General features: G+C 40.0%; 1 protein-coding gene across 1 annotated transcript in view; it reads left to right on the forward strand.

Annotated features, from left to right (window-relative positions):
- KCNQ3 (potassium voltage-gated channel subfamily Q member 3) overlaps nt 1-22,608 on the forward strand; it is a 124,356-nt gene that overhangs the window by 58,685 nt on the left and 43,063 nt on the right. The window contains exons 2-4 of the mRNA XM_072413227.1: nt 14,334-14,424; nt 17,479-17,605; nt 21,105-21,289. Coding sequence (XP_072269328.1) covers nt 14,334-14,424; nt 17,479-17,605; nt 21,105-21,289 — 403 coding nt within the window. The remainder of the gene's footprint in view (nt 1-14,333; nt 14,425-17,478; nt 17,606-21,104; nt 21,290-22,608) is intronic.

Raw genomic sequence — 22,608 nt, forward strand, 5'->3', positions numbered from 1 at the left:
GAGAGTTGGTGACATGACTTTGGGTTAAGATTAAGGTTTTAGGTATAAAACTCTGCATTATCAGCAGCTTAGCCCTTTATAAAAACCTGGTAATAATAATACAAAATCTGACCATCCCTTTACAACTTTTTCTATTCCTCTCTTACATTATTTGATACAATGACATTTTTGATATTTTGTACATTGGCAGTACACAGCCATATCTCAAAAACACATTCCTTGCAAGTGAAAAGTAGGAAACCTATTTCAAGGTCAAAATGGCGGGTTAGTAAATAATTTAGGGTGATTCCCCTGGCACAGGAATTACTTACAAGACATCAGTGCATTCAGCCGTATCGTGACCGCAATGTAAGCAGACAGAAGTGAGGGAAGTACGGAGCAACATACCTGCCTCTTTCAGCTGCATTTAGAAGTTTCTAGAATAGTATGTTTTTAGGGACCTTGCAAAGTATTTTGTTTCCTAAGTGCATAAACAATGTGTAAATAATCAACATGTAAGTGCTTTCACAAGCTTTATACGCTGATTGTAGCAGCATTAGTGCGTCACTATCAGGCGGTAAGCAAAGTGTGAATAAATGTGTTCCCTATGAAGATATTGTTGTGCCGAGTTAGAGATCCTGTCGCTACATCTTGCCTTTTACGTGTAACAAAATCAGAAATAAAATCTATAATAAATTATCTGTCACTGGAATTATCATAGCCAGTCAGTGGCTGTAACATAGATTTATTAGCTGTTGATTTTGCTAGTAAGTCTGTTGGGTTTCAACTTCCTTTATTCAACCTGTCCGGCGAAAGTAGTAAAAAAGCTACATACTTGGTTAAATAATTGTCCATGGAAATGATTGGTAGTAATTCTTTCCAGCTACAGTTGAGTAAATGAATGATGCACAGAGTTCTCCTATTATATAGGGAGGGTTGGGGGAAGCACGCTGCTATGTCCTCTTTACAAGAAATCAATTGCTTTATCATTATCTGTCATTTGTTAGCAATCTGACATTGTGGATCATGAGATATCATCAGTGGACGGCTGTACACATACAAAATTTTTTACCTAAATCTTTTAAAATATTACTATCTACCCCTAATTCACTTGTCGGCAATACATGTCAACTTCAGTAGTAAAAGCCACACTAAAATGCAAGCTGGTAGTGGTGGAAAGTGAAGGCCAGCAAATGTACACTTTACAAAGTGCAGAAAAGCTCCGTTTCTGACTCCTATGAGTGCAAGTTTTGTCATAAGCCTTGTGTAATAAGTGATTGTCAGATTTGTACATAGGGAAGCCAGATCTTGGAGCTGGCTTTGTCCTAGCAGATGGGGCACTAGGCAGGAAGAATATTGTTAGGTAGAGATATTATTATTATTAATATTATTATTAATATTTAGGATATATATAGCGCCAACATATTACGCAGCCCTGTACATTAAATAGGGGTTGCAAAATACAGACAGTGATACAGGAGGAGAGGACCCTGCCCTGAAGAGCTTACAATCTAGATAGAGAGTTAAGTAGTAGATAGGTAAGTTTAGGTGCCAAGGAAGGAGGGAAGGTTAGGCACACAGAGGTTAGGTTAGGGATAGGCACCAGACACTTGGGGGGGGGGTTGGACACTAGGAAGTAATGGTTAAAGGTTAGACACCAAAAAGAGGGGGTGGGATGGGAAGTTGTGATGCGGAATATCATAAAGTTACACTCTTGTTAAAAGTACAAGTTAAACCTTTTGCTGTAAACTATGGGAGTTCCTCCAATGACCTACTAATGACTTCCTCCCCCATAACTTCATCACAGGGACGGCTCAAAGAATTTTTTAGACCTGCCCCAACTCTCTGGTACTATTCCTCTTTCTATTATGCTTGCTCCTACTTTCTGTACATTTAAAGAAGACCAAATGGGACTCATTTTGTAGATGGATCAAGGGATTTTCACAAGTAAAGATAAGTGAATTTTTTTTAGTGTAAAGTTCCACTTTAATTGCCCTGAGGCTTCTGCTAAGGTCCACCATCTTGGATCTCAGCAGTCCTAATAGACTCAAGTGATACTTGAGTATTCCCCATGCCCTACACGTACATAAAAAAAGTTAAGCGGGGTCAATGAGGAAAAGGGTGGAGGACCTTAACCAGCATGGATCGCTGTTAGGAACACCATAGTAATGAGGAGAGAAGGGCAGAGGTTTATGGCAGGCAAGGTGCAAATTTGCAAACCAATCAAACATTATGATGGAAAAGAAAATTATTTTCCATTTCAGCATTTAAAATACTTAGTTTTGTTTGCTTTACCTGCAATTGTTTTTCCCAAATTAGTGACAGAATCCCTTGAACATCATGTGTAATATACACTGCTTGCCCTTTTATTCTATATATGAACATAAGTCACAGTATTGTCTATAAACAAACAGAACCACAGGAATCCATGGAGTAAAGCAGTAATAACATATACTCTAATGCATTATTCCTACTTAATTATATCGGTATTCATAATGCAAGAAATAGGAGCACATCTTAACTATCTCCATGAAATATAAAATGGTATATCAGAGATGGGAGTCATGCTTTAATAATCCAACACCACTACTCCTATAACACCAACTGCAGACACTGATATAACATACTATAATGCATTAATGCATTGAATGTAGCTGCTCATATATTATTGATTAATTAATGGATTCTGTGGTTTAAGGGTATATTAGGTTGTAGGGGATTCCACTATATGTTTTTCTTTTTTCTAATTGCTCTAGCATTAGATGTATTTGTTCATATTGCATTCTTACATGTGTAAATTTAGTGGAGATAACAGTGCTCTGCCGGCAATGCCTTAATGGTTTTCTTTCTAGCACTGACTTTGTTCAGACCTTATACAATTTCACCATCCACTTCCTTTACTTAGATAACACAATCATTTACTGATTGAGTTCTGATGCTTGTGCATGCCTTGGTTATTATATTGCTACAAAGTTACATTGTTGCAGTCTGATTACTGTAGAAGACTGAAAAAACTCTTTCTGCCTGCAGCAGACTAATGACATCATCTCGGCCAAGACTAAGTCTCTGGATTAGTGGACTGCTTTACAATGATATTAAGAAATCACAATAATGAATAATATGATTGTTCCCCAGGTAATACAGAGTGCCCAGGCTAAGAATTTAGAAGCAGCAGTGCTTTATTAAAGGTGAGCACAAGGTACATTTTTAATTCCATCATGTGCTTTGCCAAGGAGACTTAGGCATTTTCCATTGTTTATTTCTGTCCTTTATGCTGGCAACCTAGGGACATTAATACCCCTGAGTTATGTCTGCTTGAAGGACTAGTTTACAAAAAGAGTTGGAAAGTGTTGTACGCTATGTAATATAAAAGTATTTAGTTAGAGGTTGTAATGCGGACAAAACATAGAACAATATGACAAGTGCCTGGTTATTTTTACATCAGTTCTTTTCATGTATGGTTGTGATATTCAAGGGTAAATACTTCTTCTATTCCATTTTTAGCAAGAATAGAAAATGTAACTAAATGCAACCAATGAAAATCCAATTGCAACATTTTTCTTTCAGTTTTGGTCAGAACGGGGGAATAGTGTAGGGGTCGTCACCCTATTTATTTTCTTACAATAGGTGATAATTTGCAACCATTAGACAACCAACATAACAGTGAATAACAGTACTTTAGGACCTCAGATCAACCCCAATTGCTTCACCTTCAGTCCTCAGATCTTCCCTAATTCTTGCTGACTCAGGTCATAGATCATCGCTAGTTTGTGCATCTTACTTTAGACCTTAGATCATCTCAGATTCCAGCAGCTTTGAACCTCAGACCAGTTCCAAATTATTCACCTTCAGATGTCAGATCTACCCCAATTTATGCACTCTCACTCATTTAAAGTAACCTCAATTAATGCATCTACACACCTGAGATCATGCCCAATTTCTGCACCTTCAGGCCTTGGATCATTCAAATTTGGTGCACCTTCTGGCCTCATATCAACTTAAGTCTGGCACTTTCAGGTTTTAGATAATCCTCAGCTAGTGCACCTTAAGACCTTAGTTTGGTTCCATAATCTTCACATTCAGATCCCAGATCAGCCCTGATTTCTGCTCCTTTGGGACTTGAATTAGGCCCAATTTCTGCACCTTTAGGACTTAAATCAGCCCCAATAATGCACCTTCAGATGTTACATCATCATTAGTTAGTGCAATTTAAGGTCTCAGATCATTATCTCTCTCTGTACCTTCAGCTCTTAGATCATTCCCAGTTGGTGCACCTCGAGGCCTCAAATCAGCCCCATTTCCTGCACCTTCAGGCCTTGGATCATTCATAGATCACTTTAGACTTTAGATCAGCCCCATATTCTTCACATTTAGATCTCAGATTAGCCCCATTTTCTGCCGTTTCAGATCTCATATCGGCCTGTACCTTCAGACCTCAGATCAGTCCTAATAATCTTTGCATCTCAGACCAGTTCAAGTTATGCATCTTTGGGATTTTAATCAGACCCAATTAATGCATCTTCAGACCTCAGATCAGCCCTAATTCCTGTACTTTCAGGCCTTACATCTGTTGGTGCATCTTAAGGTCTCAGATCATCCATATTTTCTGCACCTTAAGCCCTTAGATCAGCCCCAGTTCCTGCACCTTCAGACATTTTTCTGAAAACCAAAGTGGAAAAGCTGCAGGCTAAACCGCAGTCATAAGTGATGGAAACTGCACTACTGAAAACAAGAGAGTAGACTTCCAAGCGGAAGTTTGTTTTATTAAAATTTTGTCTTCCCTGGTTAATTTTTTCATTCTTACTAACATGCCAATAAAAAACAACACCTGGCCAAAAAATATTTCCACGCTTGTGGCAATGTTATGACCTGGGGTTCCTGTGAGGGCAGTGTTATGATCTGGGATACCTGTGGGAGCACTTTTATGAGCTAGGGTTCCTGTGGGTGCAGTGTTATAATCTGGGGTGCTTTGGTGGCAATGTTATGATCTGGGATGTCTGTGGGGGCATTATTTTGAGCTTGGATGCCTGTGAGGGCAGTATTATAAACTGGGGTGCCTGTGGGAGCCTGGTGTTGCTTCAGTTGGTCAGGTCTAGGTCCTGCAAAGTTATGATCCCATAAAATGCGGTCAGCTAATTACCTGAATATACGTGGATTTTTTCTTCCCTGACAGCATGAGCATATTCCAAGGTGCCAGGATTCATTGGGCTTGGATTGTGAAAGAGTGGTTCAGGGGGAATGAGGCATCATTTTTTATCACACATGGATTTGCCAGTACAGTTCAGTCCAGACCTTAACCCCATTGAAGATCTTTGGGATGTGCTGGAGAAGACTGTTGTGACTATACCATCATCAATACAAGATCTTGGGGGAAATGTAATGCAACTCTGGATGGAAATAAATGTTGCGACATTGCATAAGCTTAATGAAATGATACCACAGAAAATGTGTGCTGTAATCAAAGCTAAAGGCGGTCCAACGAAACTTTAGAATTAATAGGGTGTGACCTTTTTTTCTTTGACACCAGGCAGTGTATTTGCCTGAAGATGGACTTTTAAACTCAACACATCCAAAATGTTAATTTTTGCAAGTACCGGACTTGTTTATTTGCCCCTATGGTGCTCTATTTCTTTCTGTACATTTCTGTACAAAGCAATTATTTGCAATACAAATATACAGTGAGCTGGGTAGCATGTGCCATAACATCATAAATCGCACAATGTGACAGTCATAACATCCATGTTCTATTTTCATCACACAAAGCAGAAATCCAGCTGCCACTGCTGATACAGTGAATATATTGTCCATTTATTTAATCTATCATGAAGACGGAGCTGTAATGTTTTTATATTTTGAGTAATTAAAATGGTATGTAAGATGTTTTACAATGCATATAAATCTGCTACCATGCTTGGGTATGCTTCCCTTTAGCCGTGCAGCCTGATATGCACCTTCTCAGCATCCACAGCACATACACCGAGGCTGTCCACAGGTAAAGGGGATTTTAGAATCAGATTAGTCCCTGGCTTCACCCTGTTCTGAACTTGGTTGCTAGGACTTTATAACCTTTCTGCGCACAGTCACCAGTTTCCTATTGCAGCATTAGGCTTGCTGACCTGCTGCTGGTTGGATTTACTTTTTCTGCCCCATGATTGTATGTTACCCGGACCAATCTTTTGCCAGTGACCATGACTCTGATTTGTCTTTATCCTTGGTCCTTTGTTGGACTGATATCTGTGTATGACCTCTGGCTCTGTATTCTGATCTTGTCACTGCTGGAATCCATAGTACTGCATTATCTGTGGGCTTCTGGTCCTCTCTCAGTCCTTCCCCAAAAGATACCTCCATGATACAACCATGTGCTGGGATGGCACAACTATCCTTCTGAGGCTGAGCAGGAGTGAAGAGCGCGAAGTTAGATTGGGGTCTCATGTCTGACGAGCACTGGTGCTGGACCAGGGCCTTATAGACTGCTTTTTTTTATTAGCTTTTCCAGATAACAAATTAAATAAATGGGAGGCTGGAAGAAGATTTAGTGCAAAATAAAAATGTTTAATTAAGTAAAACTTTTTTTATAATTGTGTATATATATCCACCAAAAAAAGAGAGACAACGAGGACAGAGTATGGACAGATGGGTTTGGATATGAGGGATTGTCCATCGAAATCAGGAGGTAGACAGTAGGGAGATAAAAAAACAACAGTTCCTCCCGAACCAGGTCAGTTGGAAAGTAAGAAGAGGGACAATCTATCCAAATCCAGTATAGTTGGGAGATTTAGAGTAACAGTCCCTCCTAATCAAGGACAGGTGGGATATATAAAAAGGGACAGTCCCTCCATATCAGGGAGGATGTGTATTATGTTGTCCATTCAAATGAATTCGGTCTTTCAGATAACTTTAGATTTGATGCTGAGCCATGTAGATTCCATCCATTTTTTTTCTAATAGGAATTGCCACTTTATAATTCCCACTGGTCCAAAAGTTACAAATAAGCAAACTGGCTTTCTTTGCAGGTTGGCAGAACTTTTTTTAACCTTTCCCAATGTCCTAAAAAGTGTTTTTGTTGTACAACATCCATGTGCTCCTGTGAGGCCGAATGTCTTCATCATCCGTGTTATTGTGTTGGAGAGGACACGCTGCGCGGCACTGATAAGTTTAAAGACTGTTTATATGTGTCATCCTCTATAGAATGCAGAACGCTCTTTGTACAGGATATCACAGCTCTCCAGCTGTGTTGCACAATTTAAATGATGAGAAAATGCTTTTGCTGTGCTGCTGAGATTAAGTTTTTAAATCTAAATGGGAGCGCGAGGTGACAATGAGGCGGCATTAGAGGATAGACAGCAGGAATCTGTGATAGCGTTCCAGATTCTAATGACTGCTATTAAAGGGACACACTTTTGTTTTTTCAGCAGGAGGGCATTTATTGTTATTGTAATGTACAAAGTAAAGGTAGTTTTAAACAAAAATCATCAAAGAGTTTAATTCATACCTTTAATTTGTCATTTTGTCCCCAGCACTGCTAAAGCCCCCTAAGATCATGTGCAATTTCTCATTCACTGTGGTCTGCTGGAGTATCCTAATTGGGGCCATTTATAGCCAATGTAAGGATACAGCTAACATTTCCGCATTGCATTTGTGTGCTATGATGACATTAATTTTAAATGGCACCTTAGTACACTAAGTGCATCTGTGCCACAGCATTGTATAATGCAATGTAGTCCCAAAAAAGACCAGGTGCATTTTTGCAGTTTTTAAATGTTCAAAAGTAATTTTGCAACACATGTTAATGCACATTGACTTGACTGTGTTACCACTCCAAACAAATGCCCTAAAGCAGTGGTCCCCAACCTTTTTGGAGTACACGGACCACTAAATCTACGGACTTTGAACCGTGCATGTGCGGTGGAGCCATGTGTCACTCAAAGGGGAAGAAACTTCCCCCAGACTGATGTCATGATGCCAGGTCTGAGCCTCCAGAGACACAAACCACCCACCACCCTGAGCCTGGGATTTGTATGGAAGACGCCCAGAGCCATGCACCACCGCCGGTCTCCGTGCTTTCGCAGCCCAGCTGTCAGACGACCACTAGTGGGCGGCAGATGGAAGGTTGGGGGACCGCTGCCCTTAAGTGAACCTAAAGTAAATAATGAACCACACTAAAAGCAATCTAAATCAGCCTTTCTCCACCTTTTAACATGAGGTAAACCCTTGAAATACATTTCAGGTCTTCAGGGGTACCCTTCCTATAATTACTATATCCACAGCTCACAGTACATTGGCCTGGTGGTACCAGGAAAAAATTCTTCTTACATTGTTGGCCATTGGGAAGAATATCAGCTTTACAGATAGCCAAAAAGAAAACTGGGGTCAATGGTAGCTGACCTGGGAAGTCCAAATTGCTCAATGCTCCCTGGTTGAGAAACACTGGTCTAGGAGATCTCAGTCCTCTCTCTGACAATTCCTTCTTCTGCTTCCTCTCCAGAAGGAGTACACAACCTATTTTCGGGAATTATCCAGGGTCTTCATCTACTTCCTGGCCTTGGATAGCTCAGAGATAACAAAATCATGAAAATCCTGGTTACCTTTGCAGTTCTTATTCAAAATGAGACAGATCAGCCCCCTGCTGTGAATTTAGCATATAGTCCTATCACTGGTGTAAAGGAGACTTCGGGAAAGGCATCCTCCTACCTGCAGCAGACTGATTGTTCAATAATAATTTTGCTTTAAATTGTGAAATTGGAAACATTTTTGAAACCTTGTACTATTGCTGTAATAACATAGTAGAAATTTAATTACCCAGATGTACTGAAAGTTCTAAACTAAAGCCAACGGCTGCCGTTGCATATCTCGGCTCACTTTCTGGACTATATCTTAGATCTCTGTGTAATGAAATAAGATCATAGCTGGATTATTGCACCTTACCCTTGCGCTGGATCTTTACACCTTACGCTTGCGCTGGATCATTACACCTTGCGCTTTGCACAACATAAACGAATGCTACCATCTGGAAGAGATTCATTTTTTCGTATCCAGAGATAGTCCCATAGCCCTAATTCTCCTGAATGGAATATTTACCTTGAGTAATGTTTCTGTCTCCCCTGAAGAAGCATCCTTGGAGAAAAGTGTCAGGATTAACAACAATCTCAATTGTGGACATCTTTTCATTCCCTCTTTATGGGAACCCTTTGTCAAATTGTTGCAAATAACGACTCTGCAATAGTAAATATTTGCAATAAAGTCTATTTATATATTAATTCCTTGGCATGATCACTACTCTCTGTGGATGCACTTTATTTAAGTTCTCCCCCTCCTTTTTTATTTTGAAAAGTATGTGTTTTTTGTAAAACAGCGAACACAGTGCATTTTTTTTACTGTTACCCACTTTAGTTTTTTTCCTCTTTAACTATGGAAACATTTAAGAGACCTAAACTGCTTTTCTGCAAAAAAAAAACTTGCTGCATAATCATCACTCTAACTGCTAAATTGCTGCTTCTCCAAGATCTTGTCATCTCGTCGAATTCCCTTTAACAGACGTGAGCTCTGCACTATTTTTAGGACCTGCATTGTAAAGCTGGATTGTCATGGTAAAACGAATTCATAAAATTTTTACCGCTTAGATATTTCCCAGCCTTGTATGGTATGATGGAACTGGGAATGACCACACGGTGCTTAAAATGCTATATTTAGTCTAAAGACTAGAATTTCCACCAGTGTGTGATTTTTTCTTTATTATTATTGCATTTTTTCAGGTTATTTATCACATACAAGTTATATCTCCTCCTAAAATGATCGCGTAACATGACCCTGGGATTGTTCCAGAAGCACAGCTTGCCTTTGGCCTAGTTCACACAGGATTCAGCTTGTAAAAACAAATCTGAACAACATCATTTACAGCAAGCTAGGTTTTAAAGCTTACAGCAAGTTTAAAGTTGACCTGTACTGAGAAATGATATAAAATGCCGAATGCTGAACTGGTTACAAGATACAATTTGCCTGTTTGGTGTTCTGATTCTTGTTTAAAGCAGAACTAAAATTCCACTTTAAAAATGCAGGATCAGGCATGTCATTATTGCAGAATGAGCCGGGGATGTGGTTTCTGCAAAATTCCCTCCTACCTGCCTACTCGCACTGGGTGATCGTCAATGTGCGGCTTAGCTTTGAATGCCAGGATACTCAAAATTTCTGGCTTTATCTGCCTAGAGTGAATGAAATCCTGTGCACCTTTACAGGAGTTTTGTCATCTTGGTCTGGCCAATAAAGATGGCTCCAGAAACAGAAGATGGCAGCATCCTCTAACAGAATGGGGACAGGTGGGTATCGCAGGTTTGATTCTGCTTTAATACCACTTGAATCACTGAACGAGAAGGGATATGCAGCTCAATTGTCCATGAAAGTCCCCAGCTTCCTACATGCCCAGGGCTGGTGGTCCTCTTCAAGCAGAACAACACTCATGCCATTCCCCATGCATGAATATTCCCCAAATGGCTTACAAGCTTTGCAAATCCTATGTTTTTTTCTACCAATCTGGTGCTTCACATTCTGTTCCGAGATGCCATCTTTCTTTTCTAGATAAAAAACTGGAAGCTGGTTTGTCTCTTCTGGTGTTTGCAGTCGGCTCAGCTCCAGATCTTGCACACATCAGCAGGATTCTTGTTCATATGGCCAATGTGCCAGTCAATCATGGTGATCACATGGCTGCATCAACAAACCGGCCAGCTCATCTGTTTCATCATTTGTGCCTTAAGGAGAATCATTTACAAAGTAAAAAAAATAGAAACTGTGTATTTATTGAAATAAAAAAATGTAGGTAGTCATACAGTTTTTTTTAATGTATAGTAGTTCTGCTAACTTTTACCTGGGCATCAGGTAAACTTTTGCCGACTACTCCCCATTGCCGACACTCTTTCCACTTTGCTAGAATGATCCCATCCCATGCAAACATGGCAGAAGCCCTGTTGCTATCAGTCTGACCAATGGCATTTTCTTCAGTCTATGAGCCCTGTATAGGTCAGGATGCCATTGAGGCCTTGCGCAAGGACCAGAACATTGGGTTGCAGGGAAGTAAGGTGACAGAAGCTGCAGGAGCAAGGAGATTTACTTTGTTTCCAACATCTTCCAGTCGATTATGCCAAAAATGCAATTCTTGTCCTAGGGCAGGGGTGTCAACGCAAATACACAGTGGGCAAAAATTTTAAACTTAGACAAAGTCGTTGGCCAACCTTGAAATTTATTTTAAAAAATTGAGGCAGGCTAAATCTTATGAGTGGCCCACCACTGGAACTCCCCTTCATTGAAATAACACCACTACTACAATTCCTGGCATTTTTTGCGTCTATAAAACAGTCCAATGCGGGGCCACGCAAAGGCAGAGAGCCCCCTGGTCTATAGATGCGAGTGATGCCAGGAATTGTAGTAGCGCCACAGCTGCAGTTCATATTTAGGATTCCTTTGGGGGACAAAAAAAAGGACATTGTGGGCCAGATTTTGCCCGCGGGCCAGAGTTTGACACGCCTGTTCTAGGATGATAAAAATTTTTGTGCAGCATCTTTGGAGCAGCTGAATTGTCAGTCTTAAACAGAAAATGTATTAAAAACTATAGTAAACCTTAGCGTACTTGTCTTTGAACTACATCAAGGCTGCACCTAAACTGCTGAATACATAAGAAGCAACTGGCAAAATGAACCACATTTGGTTTCATAAATTTGAACAAGACATTGATTCATTTGGTTCAGTTCTTGTAAAATCATGCAGTATCCCTCTGAGCTAATGTAAAGTGTTTTTATAAACATAGGTTTTATTATCTTTCTATGTCATGTTCAGTTCTAAAACTAAATATCAAATATGGATAAACTCCTGGCTCATTTTTATTAAATTATTTTATTATTATTTGTTTTGCTGTTCACAAGACTCTACCACTCAAGATTAGAGACCTTACTGCCAGACCATCCATTTCATAAAATGGATAAATATCATCCATTAGGATTATGTAGACATTTAAGATATTCTTGCCACGTTATTTGCCTGTAGGTCTGCCTTGTTTAGACATCCAAAAGACCTGAGAGTGCTAGAGAGTGCCACGTTCTTGGATAAAAGGTCAACATCCTACAGAAGACTCAAACGTCATTCATGTGATGCTGTATTCTTGCTCATCCCCCAGCAGCTACATAAAATGTTATATAGAGAAGTGAAGGGAGAAGCAGAAGAAGATGGATCAGTACAAAATTAGACACCCCCAAAGAGAAGAGGACTATGGTGTGCAAGGATAGAGGAGGCTGTGCTAAGTAATTGACTTTTCCTGGGGCAGTAAAATTTCCAGCCAATTCAATAGCACCATGGAAGTGCATTGCAGGCCAAATGGACCAGTCAATAAATTCTAAATGTGTGGAGCATTCAAACTGTGACCATCAACATAAGCCCGAAGCTCCTCAACACAGACCCCCAAAGATGTTACCACCTTCTTCTTCACGTTCTTACATCCTTTTGGCTTGAAAGTTTAATTTTTAGCCAACATTCCCTCTCCTTTAGTAAGAAGATTCATCACTCAATCTAAGGTAACCTCTCATCCAGGTCTATTCAGATAGGAAATCATTTCTCCATTTTTACTCTTCACCTTCTAAGTGGAGGAAGATCATCCTCTGTATTCTAAAGAATGACAGACTGTGCTGATTCATCGAAAAGCTAATTATCACAGTTGGTTAAATGACCTGACCTGGAAAGCTCCGAACATTCCATAGACCTCTATCAGTGCAGGAAGTGCATAATGTCCAACCACTTAGGCCATATTAACACTTGTGTGTTACCTAATGTAGTTAAAGTGTTTCTCCTAACTTGCTGACTATACATTACAATACTTACACATTACATACATTAAGAGTGTTTTAGTAAACTTTATTGAACAGTCACTCTGGCCCCTTTAAAACTTGCATGAAGATGCTACTCACATCCATTTTCAGTTTTTTAATGAGAGAATATCTTTTGGGAACATCGGTGAACTTGAAGGTTGTGGTCCTAAAGATTCTTTGGATCTTCTGGTTAAAATCATTTTTTTATTGCTCTAAAAGAGTAGTAATGCATTGTATTTGGGAATAATGCATTCTATTATGAATGCTGCAGCCAGACTCATCCATCCTTGCCTCCGCTCCTCTTCAGCTGCATCTCTTTGTAGTTCTCTTCATTGGCTTCCATTTCACCTGAGAATCAAATTCAAGCTCCTGTGCTTTGCCTTCAAATCCCTCCAAAGTTCTTGCCTATATACCTTTCTGACCTAATAGAAAAAAACTCCTCTAGCCGCTCTCTCTGCTCCTCCAATGACCTACTAATTACTTCCTGACTCATAACCTCATCACACGCACAGCTCCAAGACTTGCCCCAATTTTCTGGAATGGCCATTTAGCTTGCCTCCAAAACCCAACTTTTCAAACTTGCCTACCTGTCTTCTACGGTCTTCTAAAACCCTCACTACTTCCCACCAGTTCAAATATAATATTAATTATTTTGCGTCAAAAAAATAGATAAATAGTCTAATAGGAATGGGTCTATCTTCCATTTCCACAACTATGTTGTTGGTTGTCGGACCTCCTCCAGGTCCAACAACTCCCATCATTATTCATTCACTTCTAGCATTCCTAGGGCATCGCAGATGAATCTTATGAGGGTGCGTCATCACTCAGCCTAGGCCTACAGTGGAATGTGGTATAGGATAGTGATCATATGTCACAGTGTTGTACTGGAGAAGATGGTAAGGAAATCCAGTTTTGTAACATGTTCATATTGAATAAACTAGGAATAAAAAAAAATAGGTATGGGGTGTAAAGATCTTTAGGTATTTAATCATATTATCTATATAAGTTAAACTATAATAACCTCCTCTTTGGCAATTCAGATTTAGCACACCATTATAACTGTACTTCTTGGACCAGAATCTTTTGTTTTTCTTACACAACAAAGGGTTAAACAGATTATTTTCACTTTTTGTTATAGCTGGAGCTGGACTGAAGTGTGCCAGACCCAGATAGCAGGACATGTGCCAGATTCCCTGCTCTTCCTCTAATTGCTCTGTAAACAAACCAGGAAGACAACATTGAAATGTAAAATGATTGTACGCAGCAATGTGTTTTTTCCTGATATGTACGCTTGTTTTTCTTTACAAGATATTAGGTAATCAGGAAACATTTTTGATTGTATGTTATGATGGACTGTAATTCCATTTTTAAAAGGAAGTTGAGAATTGCTAAAGTCTCATTCCCTTCAGCAGAAATCCTGTTTCTTTGACCTACATGTATTCATTCTTTATGTTTAATAATTTCTGAATTTAAGAATAATAATCTAATAAAAGCATTTTTGTATTCCAGGTTCCTAATAGTGTTGGGGTGTCTGGTCTTGGCGATTCTAACAACGTTCAAGGAGTATGAAGATATTTCTGGTGATTGGCTGTTGCTTATAGTAAGTATGAGGATTGTTCCCTAGACTTACCATTCCATTGGTCCCTCATGTGACCAATGGCAGTGTACAGGATGTAGGAGGAGGCGTGGCATTGTGTGACTTTAGGAACTGAAGTTTTTGTACTGGAAGGCTCTGGGTTTAGGTTCTCCAAATCTTACATTGGCCTAAAATAATACAGCCTGATTTTACAAGTACCGTTTATTCTCTGAAAACTGTGTGAACCTAGCAATACAATCCTCCTAGATTGTAAGCTCTTCGGGGCAGGGTCCTCTCCTCTTCCTGTGTCACTGTATCTGTCTTTTGCAACCCCTATTTATGTACATCGCTGCATAACATGTTGGCGCTATATAAATCCTGTTTAATATTATTATTATTATTAATAATAATAATAATAATAATATAATTTTTTTTTTGTTCAGTGAGTTTTTGGTAAATCTGTAGTTTGTACAATTAATTTTTTACCCTTCTTGATCAGGTGCAGGTCCTTGCTTTACAATCCAGATGGCACAAATGCCAGGTTCATATTCTGTATATTTGGTTGTGAGGACGTTCTATGCACGGCAGCGTATAGGGGTCAGGCACTGTACATATAGTATGTCTGCGGCATTGGCTGGCAGGTTGGGGTGGCACTGCCATGTGGTGCAATACCACACATTACAACATGTATGGTGCCACAGCGCATAAATCAGAACCAGGTCTTGGAGGAGTGTTTCTCCATCATCTTAACATGGAGAACCCTTGAAATAAATTTCAGGTCCTCAGGGAACCCCTTCTATAATTACTTGATACACAGCTTACAATACAATAGTGTGGTGGTCAGTGGGAAGAATTCCTCTTACATTGCTGGCCATTGGGAAGAATGTCACCCTTACAGATAGCCAAAAAGATCATTGGTGTCACTTAAACTGACATGAGAGACACAAACTGCTCATTGCTCAAGGAACCCCCAGCAGCCCCGGGAGGATACCTAAGGTTCCATGGAACATTATTCAAAAACGCTTAGCGACCTGATTCACATTCTAGATCCTTATGATAATAAAGGAGTCACATCACCAGTGTCATCTACCAGATATCCAAAATAAAATTTCCCATTTTTCATTCTCCCCCCTGGCCAGCAATGTAAGACCCTTTCTTCCCAATGCCCACCACACTAATGTCCTGTGAGCTGTGGATATAGTAAATATAGCAAGGGTTCCATGAAGACCTGAAAGTTATTTTAAGGGTTCCCCCATGTTCAAAAAGTTTGGTAAAGCTTGCCCTAGATGGTGATTGTGCTTTTTACCTGCTCACTTCAAGGCTGGCTGATATGTGAACGATCCCTGCAAAACATTTGCTGTCAGATGTGCTCATTTTTCAGATTTCTGATAACACAAAATCATCACAAACATATATTGGTTTTCTAGCAATTTCAGCTAAAATGTATTTCCTTTTCAATCAAAAACTGGATGAATTTATTCAACATTGCCTTCAGAAACCCTTACATTCTTCAGCCTTACACTGCCATCTAGTGGTAAAAATATATACTGCCATCTGTGCATTTCTGTAACACTTTGTTCTGTGCATGCTAAACATTTTTTTTAAAAGACATTTTATCATAACAGTCTTTCCTTACATAAAGAATGTTATATGCATTTTTAAAATACAGTTATGGGCTGCATCCATTTATATGTCTAGCCAAGCTATTATCAATTTTATTACTCTAGAACAGTATTTATAAACCAGTGTTCCTCCAGATGTTTCTAGAGGTTCCTTAAGCAATAGGCTGTTTGGACCTCTCAGGTCAGTTACCACAGACACAATGATCTTTTTGGCTTTCTATATGGGTAAAATTCTTCCCAATGGCCAGCCGTGTAAGAGACATTCTTCCCAATGATCACCACACTAATATACTGTGAGCTGTGGATATAGTAAATAGCAGGGGTTCCCTGGAGATCTGACATTTATCTCAAGGGTTCCCCCATTTTTAAAAAGTAAAGAAAGGCTGACCTAGAATAAATAAAATAATTCTCAGGCCTCCAGAAACTTGTAGAATAATACCCTACTTGCATTGGTGGTCACTATTCCACCCTGCCAGATGGCTAGAAAATGATCGTGCTACTGGTGAGTGGAGTAGGATCGGAGGCACAGAGTTTGCAGGTGCAACTGGGTCCCCCGGGGGGGGGGCCCTGTCCTGAGAGGGAGTTTTTGCCTTGAGGGGGGGTACACATCGAGGAGGAGCTATCTCTGGGGGGGGGGGGGGGTCTGTCACTAATGAGGGGCAGATCTGAGGGAGAGGGGTCTTTTCTAAGGGAAGTGGAAACCTTTTACTAAGGGGTCTAAGCTATGTTGTGAATACAGGTAGTCCCTGGGTTACATAAGAGATAGGGACTGTAGGTTTGTTCTTAAGTTGAATTTGTACGTAACTTTGAACAGCTACATTAGGACAGATGTTTGTTTCAACATATTATTAGGCAGTGTGGTGTCAGTTACTGTATAAAATCCTCACAGTGAGTTAAAAAAACAAAGCAAAAAAAAAACTTTTTGGAGCCTAGACATTCATTACGTTCTGGAGCAAGCTGTGCTTTGATATGCAAAAAGAAATAACTGCAGAGTTTGACTTGGTCATTAAAGAGTTACAGGATGTTACAGATCAGCTCAGCTCCTAAGATCACCCACAAGCTCAGCTGTGTTTAGCAAAGATTTCTTCTGAAGTCATGCAAACCGCCCCCCTCCCCCCACCAAGCCTTCGTCCTGCACAGGAGGGAGCAGGGGAGCCCATTCATATCTAGGAGTCGTCTGTATGTCAGATGTCCTTAACTTGGGGACTACCTGTACTTTGGGTGCAGGGTTATGGCGTAGCACAGGTACCTAGGCCGAGATTCCATACTGAGACCCTTAGATTTGTAACTATGCAACTGTCCCAACAGCTTAAGGAACCCAAGGTCCAAACAAGTTTCATTCCCCGGGTTCCACCAAATGCTTGTTAGTAGTTTGTGGAATATCCCTTTAACCATGAGTATGTCTTTTATGTAAATGTGAATGTACAATGATCACATTTCTTTTCTTATCTTACAGGAAAGGTTTGCCCTGGTCATTTTTGGAGCAGAATTTGCCTTAAGAATTTGGGCGGCTGGCTGCTGCTGTCGTTATAAGGGTTGGCGGGGGAGATTAAAGTTTGCAAGAAAGCCATTATGTATGCTGGGTAAGTTTGGTATTTATTAACTTCAGCAAAATGAGCATTTCAGTTGAGCTTCTTTGCTTGAATCACCTGCCATACATGGGAAGCGAGTAGTTTAGGGATATAGAATAAATACGTTTGTGTATTTAAAAAAAAATGCTTAACTTTATTATCAAAACATAAAATTAAAAAACAAACATTGCCAAACACTTTAATAAATAAAGAGAATTACACCTTTCCTTCCATGAGTCACTATTGCCAACCCCAAAACAACTAAATACGACTCTCTCCTCTACAATCTATCATGAATGCTGCAGCCAGACTCATCCATCCTTCCCACCGCTCCTCTTCTGCTGCATCTCTTTGTAGTTCTCTTCATTGGCTTCCATTTCACCCGAGAATCAAATTTAAACTCCTGTGCTTTGCCTTCAAATCCACCCACAGTTCTTGTCCCACTTACCTTTCTGACCTGATAGAAAAAGACTCCCCTAGCCACTCTCTTCACTCCTCCAATGATTTACTAATGACTTCCTCACTCATAACCTCATCACACGCATGGCTCCAAGACTTTTCTAGAGCTCTCTGAAATGGTCCTTCTAATCCAATTCTGCTTGCTTCTACTTTCTGCTCCTTTAAAAGAGAACTCAAACCCATCTTTTCACACTCTACTACCCGTCTTCTTCTGTCTTTTGAAACCGTCACAACTTCCCACCATTCCATATCCCCTATCCCCCTCCTATTGTGTGATACTTCCCCCACCTCCTAGATTGTAAGCTCCTCGGGGCAGGGTCCTCTCCTCCTGTATCACTGTCTGTATTTGTCTGTCATTTGCAACCCCTATTTATTGTACAGAGCTGTGTAATATTTTGGCGCTATATAAATCCTGTTTATTAATAATAACAATAATAATAATAATAATAATAAAACGAGGAGAAATTAAGAAAGCTGGGTTTTTAAGGCAAAGTAAGGATCATATTAGGCATCAAGCAAGTCATACAATCAATTTTCAGTATTGAGAGCGTAGCATAGAGTTTGTTGCAAAGAAAATGGATCAAGGTAATCTATAGGAAGTTGATGCAAAGTGGTTACTGGATTGAGCTTGAGATCGTAATCAGCAATGAGTGAGCCACCGATCTTAAACTCAATCCAGTAAACACTATGCGTCAGTTTCCTATAGATTACCTTTATCAGTTTTCTTTGCAACAAACTCTTTGCTACCTCTTTGAAACCTATCAGTGAAATGCATCTGGATGAGATGTTTTCTCTGTATACATACTTAGATATTGGTGTATATTAGAGAGGCACCACCCATGACAATTTTAATGGGGTTTCTAAACCAATTTTGTGTGTATTTATTAATGTGATTTGTATTGAAAATTGATTGTATTAGGCATCAAGCAAGTCATACAATCTTTACTTTGCCTTATAAACCCCCAGCTTTCTCCTCTTTATTGTATTGCCAAACACATATATTCATAAAAATGTCCTTTTGCCCAAGTTCAGGGTATACCATATCACATACTAGGTCAACTGAATCAGCAGAACAAGTATATTACTTTCTCCTTGACTGTTTCAGATTTGAGTAACGCATTGCGACCAGTAATCTGCTTCATCAGACCCAAAGATCAAACAATATTTATTCCATATATATCCTCCCAGTCACGGATATCCAAGTATTTATATATACTTTGAGTATAAAAAGGGCGAGACTGAGATCACCAAATTGTCGCTCTAAGGAATATCACTGCCAGTGCAAGGACCCAGTTGTGGTATACTCATAAATCAAAAAGGAATCTCCGTCCTGTATAATAACAGCCACCATACATAAAAGCAATCTACAATATAGTAGATAATTACTGCCCAATGTAGTATCGATCCCACTTTTGCACTGTTCTTGAACAAATCCACAGGTTTATTATAAAGAACAACTTTTTGTTAGGTTATCCTTTAAAAAAACTGCCTACACTCCTGAGCACACTAAATACTAAATAATATCCCACTAAATTATTATCGTTTTTTTGACACGGGGACTGATTTATTAAAGATCTCAGCGGCTGGGGATCATACACTTTTATCAGTGAAGCTCGGTGATCCAGCAAGCCTGGAATGGATCTGGTCCAGAATTCAAAACATTTGCTAGCAAATTAATTTGAAGAAATCCATTCCGGGTTTGCTTGATCTCCCAGCTTCACTGATGAAAGTGTATCCTCTCCAGCCTTGGAGAGCTTTAACAAATCAGGCTTATAGTCTCAACCAGCTACTCCTCATATAGGTGTCATGGCGCCATTTGTTCCTTATGCACAGCCATACTTCTACACAGCTTACCCACAGAGATGAATGTTGGCTTGGCTAACATTTTTCCCTGGGTCAATGAGATGCTCGAAATCCAGCCTGGGGGAAACCATTGCTCCCCTATAAATACAACAGAAAAATAATGTAGGCACAAACCAACAAGAAATATTTTATCTGCAGGATCACATGGTGAAAATAAAGGAAAAAAGCAATTTAAGGCAATGAATGCTTTAGAAGACTTTGCCTATTAAAACAAAGTATTAGTTGCAAAGTTTTTTTTTTTTTTGCACTCTTTTAAAGCACCAATTATGCTGCAAAGGTTTTACTTTAAAGCCTACATCAAAGAAAGTATACCCTTGTGGTGGGGCTACCTTGGCTTTGCAAAAGTAATATTTGTTTAGGGCTTGCAAAAAGGGGTTGCAAAAAAAGTCTTTTTAATTACTTTTTACACTTACTTTTGCAGGCTGACCCTTGTTCTTCCCTTTGAAGCCTGTTCTCTGTGATGCTTCTTGCTGTGGTAATAGGCAAGGACATCATTCCCTTCAATGGAGTACCAGTAGCCCTGCATTGCAAGTGAGAATGCTGGGGTATTTCCCCCACAACCTGGGCCAATGGATGGAAGAGCCAATTACTGGGGAAGTCTTAAACCCAAGCAACCATGTAACCCAGTGATTCCCATCCAGGGTTCAGAAACACTGATGTAACCCTTGTAGAGTAGGGAAAATCCCCACAGCAAAGATTGCGTTTTCTAGCAAAACTTTTTTATATGAAGTTCAACTTTAATTTGATAGCAACAAAAGTTTTACCTCTATAGCCAGGGGCATCCTGAGGTTTCTGAATATCAGGATATATTCATTAAGACCTTTGAGATCCCTCTGTGCTGTTGCCCATTTTTTACTCAAGTGGATTAGCCTTTTTATTTTATAAAAATCTGATCTCTAAACTTAGAGGCTTTCTGTTAGGAGATGCTTGTGGGGTCAGCAATCCTGTGCGCCATATCTCTTCACATTTATCCTGTCCAGCGGTGACACTTGCAGCATCTTCTGCTTCCCATTAGCCGTGCAGCTTGAAATGAACTTTTTCGGCATCCCCAGCACACACACACACTTGTGCACAACTAAAGGGGATTTCTGGGGGCATTAGATTGGGGGACTGGTGTCTGACGAGTACTGTTGCTGGACCAGGGCCTTAGACTTTCAAAGTCTTTTCTGTTTTTCTTGATTTCTTACAGATATTTTTGTTCTGGTGGCCTCCATTCCTGTGGTGGCGGTGGGGAAAAATCAGGGAAATGTCTTGGCTACGTCACTTCGGAGTTTGCGTTTCCTTCAGATCCTGCGGATGCTGCGTATGGACCGGAGAGGAGGGACATGGAAGCTTCTGGGTTCAGCCATCTGTTCACATAGCAAGGTCAGTGCTGTAAGGTCAACACATGGTAATAGAGGGAAAGAATGGGCCAATATGGAGATTAGCAAACTGAAAGAGGAGAACAATGGCTCAAATGGGGTTCATTAGGTCTAGGGTTTGCTAAATAAGGGGATACTTACCATATTCCTACTTCCACTAACCGTCCTCAATCACCTGTTCTGATGCTTTCAGCTTGGGCGTGGGGGAATTCAGCACCACTTAGCCCTCAGATCGGCCATGAGGTCGCTGTGCGGTTATAGATTCCTTGTACCAGTGAACCACTGCTTCCGATGAGACGCTAGTAGCGCTTCCCTGGGGCAACCCTATAGGGTTGGCAGTGAGTGGTACAGTGCTGTCAAATATGTGGTGCTGTAGTGCAAATGACCAAGTGGGTGGCAAGGTGTCAGTCACCCGGAGCTGCATGGGATAGCTCAATGCCTAGGCAGGTTTGAAGCTGCCCTTACAATGGACTACATATACATATTTCAAAAACATGTAGTTAGGTTATTTGGCTTCCCCTCAAAAATTTACCTTACATTAATGACATATGACTATGGTAGGGACATTAAATTGTGAGCTCCTTTGAGGGACGTTTAGTCACATGACTATCGACTTTGTACAGCGCTGCGTAATATGATGGCGCTATATAAATACTGTGTAATAATATATATATATATATATATATATATATATATATATAATTGGTATTATGTATTGGCAATGTTCTGGTTGAATAAACAGACCCATAGCAAAAATATCAGAATCACTCTCGCCCATAAGGAGCGTAACGGTGTCAGTACAAACATGTTACATAGTAAAACCTCCCGTATATGCTCATTATAAATTCAGGGCCTGCTTTCATGAATGCAGCCGCGATAACCCTTCTATAGTGATTTCCTGGATTTGCGATGGTTTCGTGAACTTGCCCCAAAGGCATTCTCACTCATCCCAAAAGCTGAATTCTATCCATCCTGCTCTCATGGGGGACCTTGCTTCAAAATTAATTGTTCTCTGGTATATTTGCCAGTGGCATATTTTGATCCTCCTGCAATCAAGTAATCCATCCACTCACTTGATTCCTTTGGACACATCATTTGCTACCCTTGTCCCAACCTACCCTGAAAAAGCCTTACGGCAAATCGCTTCAGGCTCGGAGACATACCCTTTCTTTTAACCTTAATCCTAAGGAAATTTAAGACATCACCTATAATTATTTTTATTATTATTAAACAGTATTTATATAGCTCCAGCATATTACACAGCACTGTAAATTAAATAGGGGTTGCAAATGACAGATACAGACAGTGACACAGGAGGAGGAGAGGACCCTG

The sequence above is a fragment of the Pyxicephalus adspersus genome, chromosome 5 (genome assembly GCF_032062135.1).
Source record: "Pyxicephalus adspersus chromosome 5, UCB_Pads_2.0, whole genome shotgun sequence".
NCBI lineage: Eukaryota > Metazoa > Chordata > Amphibia > Anura > Pyxicephalidae > Pyxicephalus > Pyxicephalus adspersus.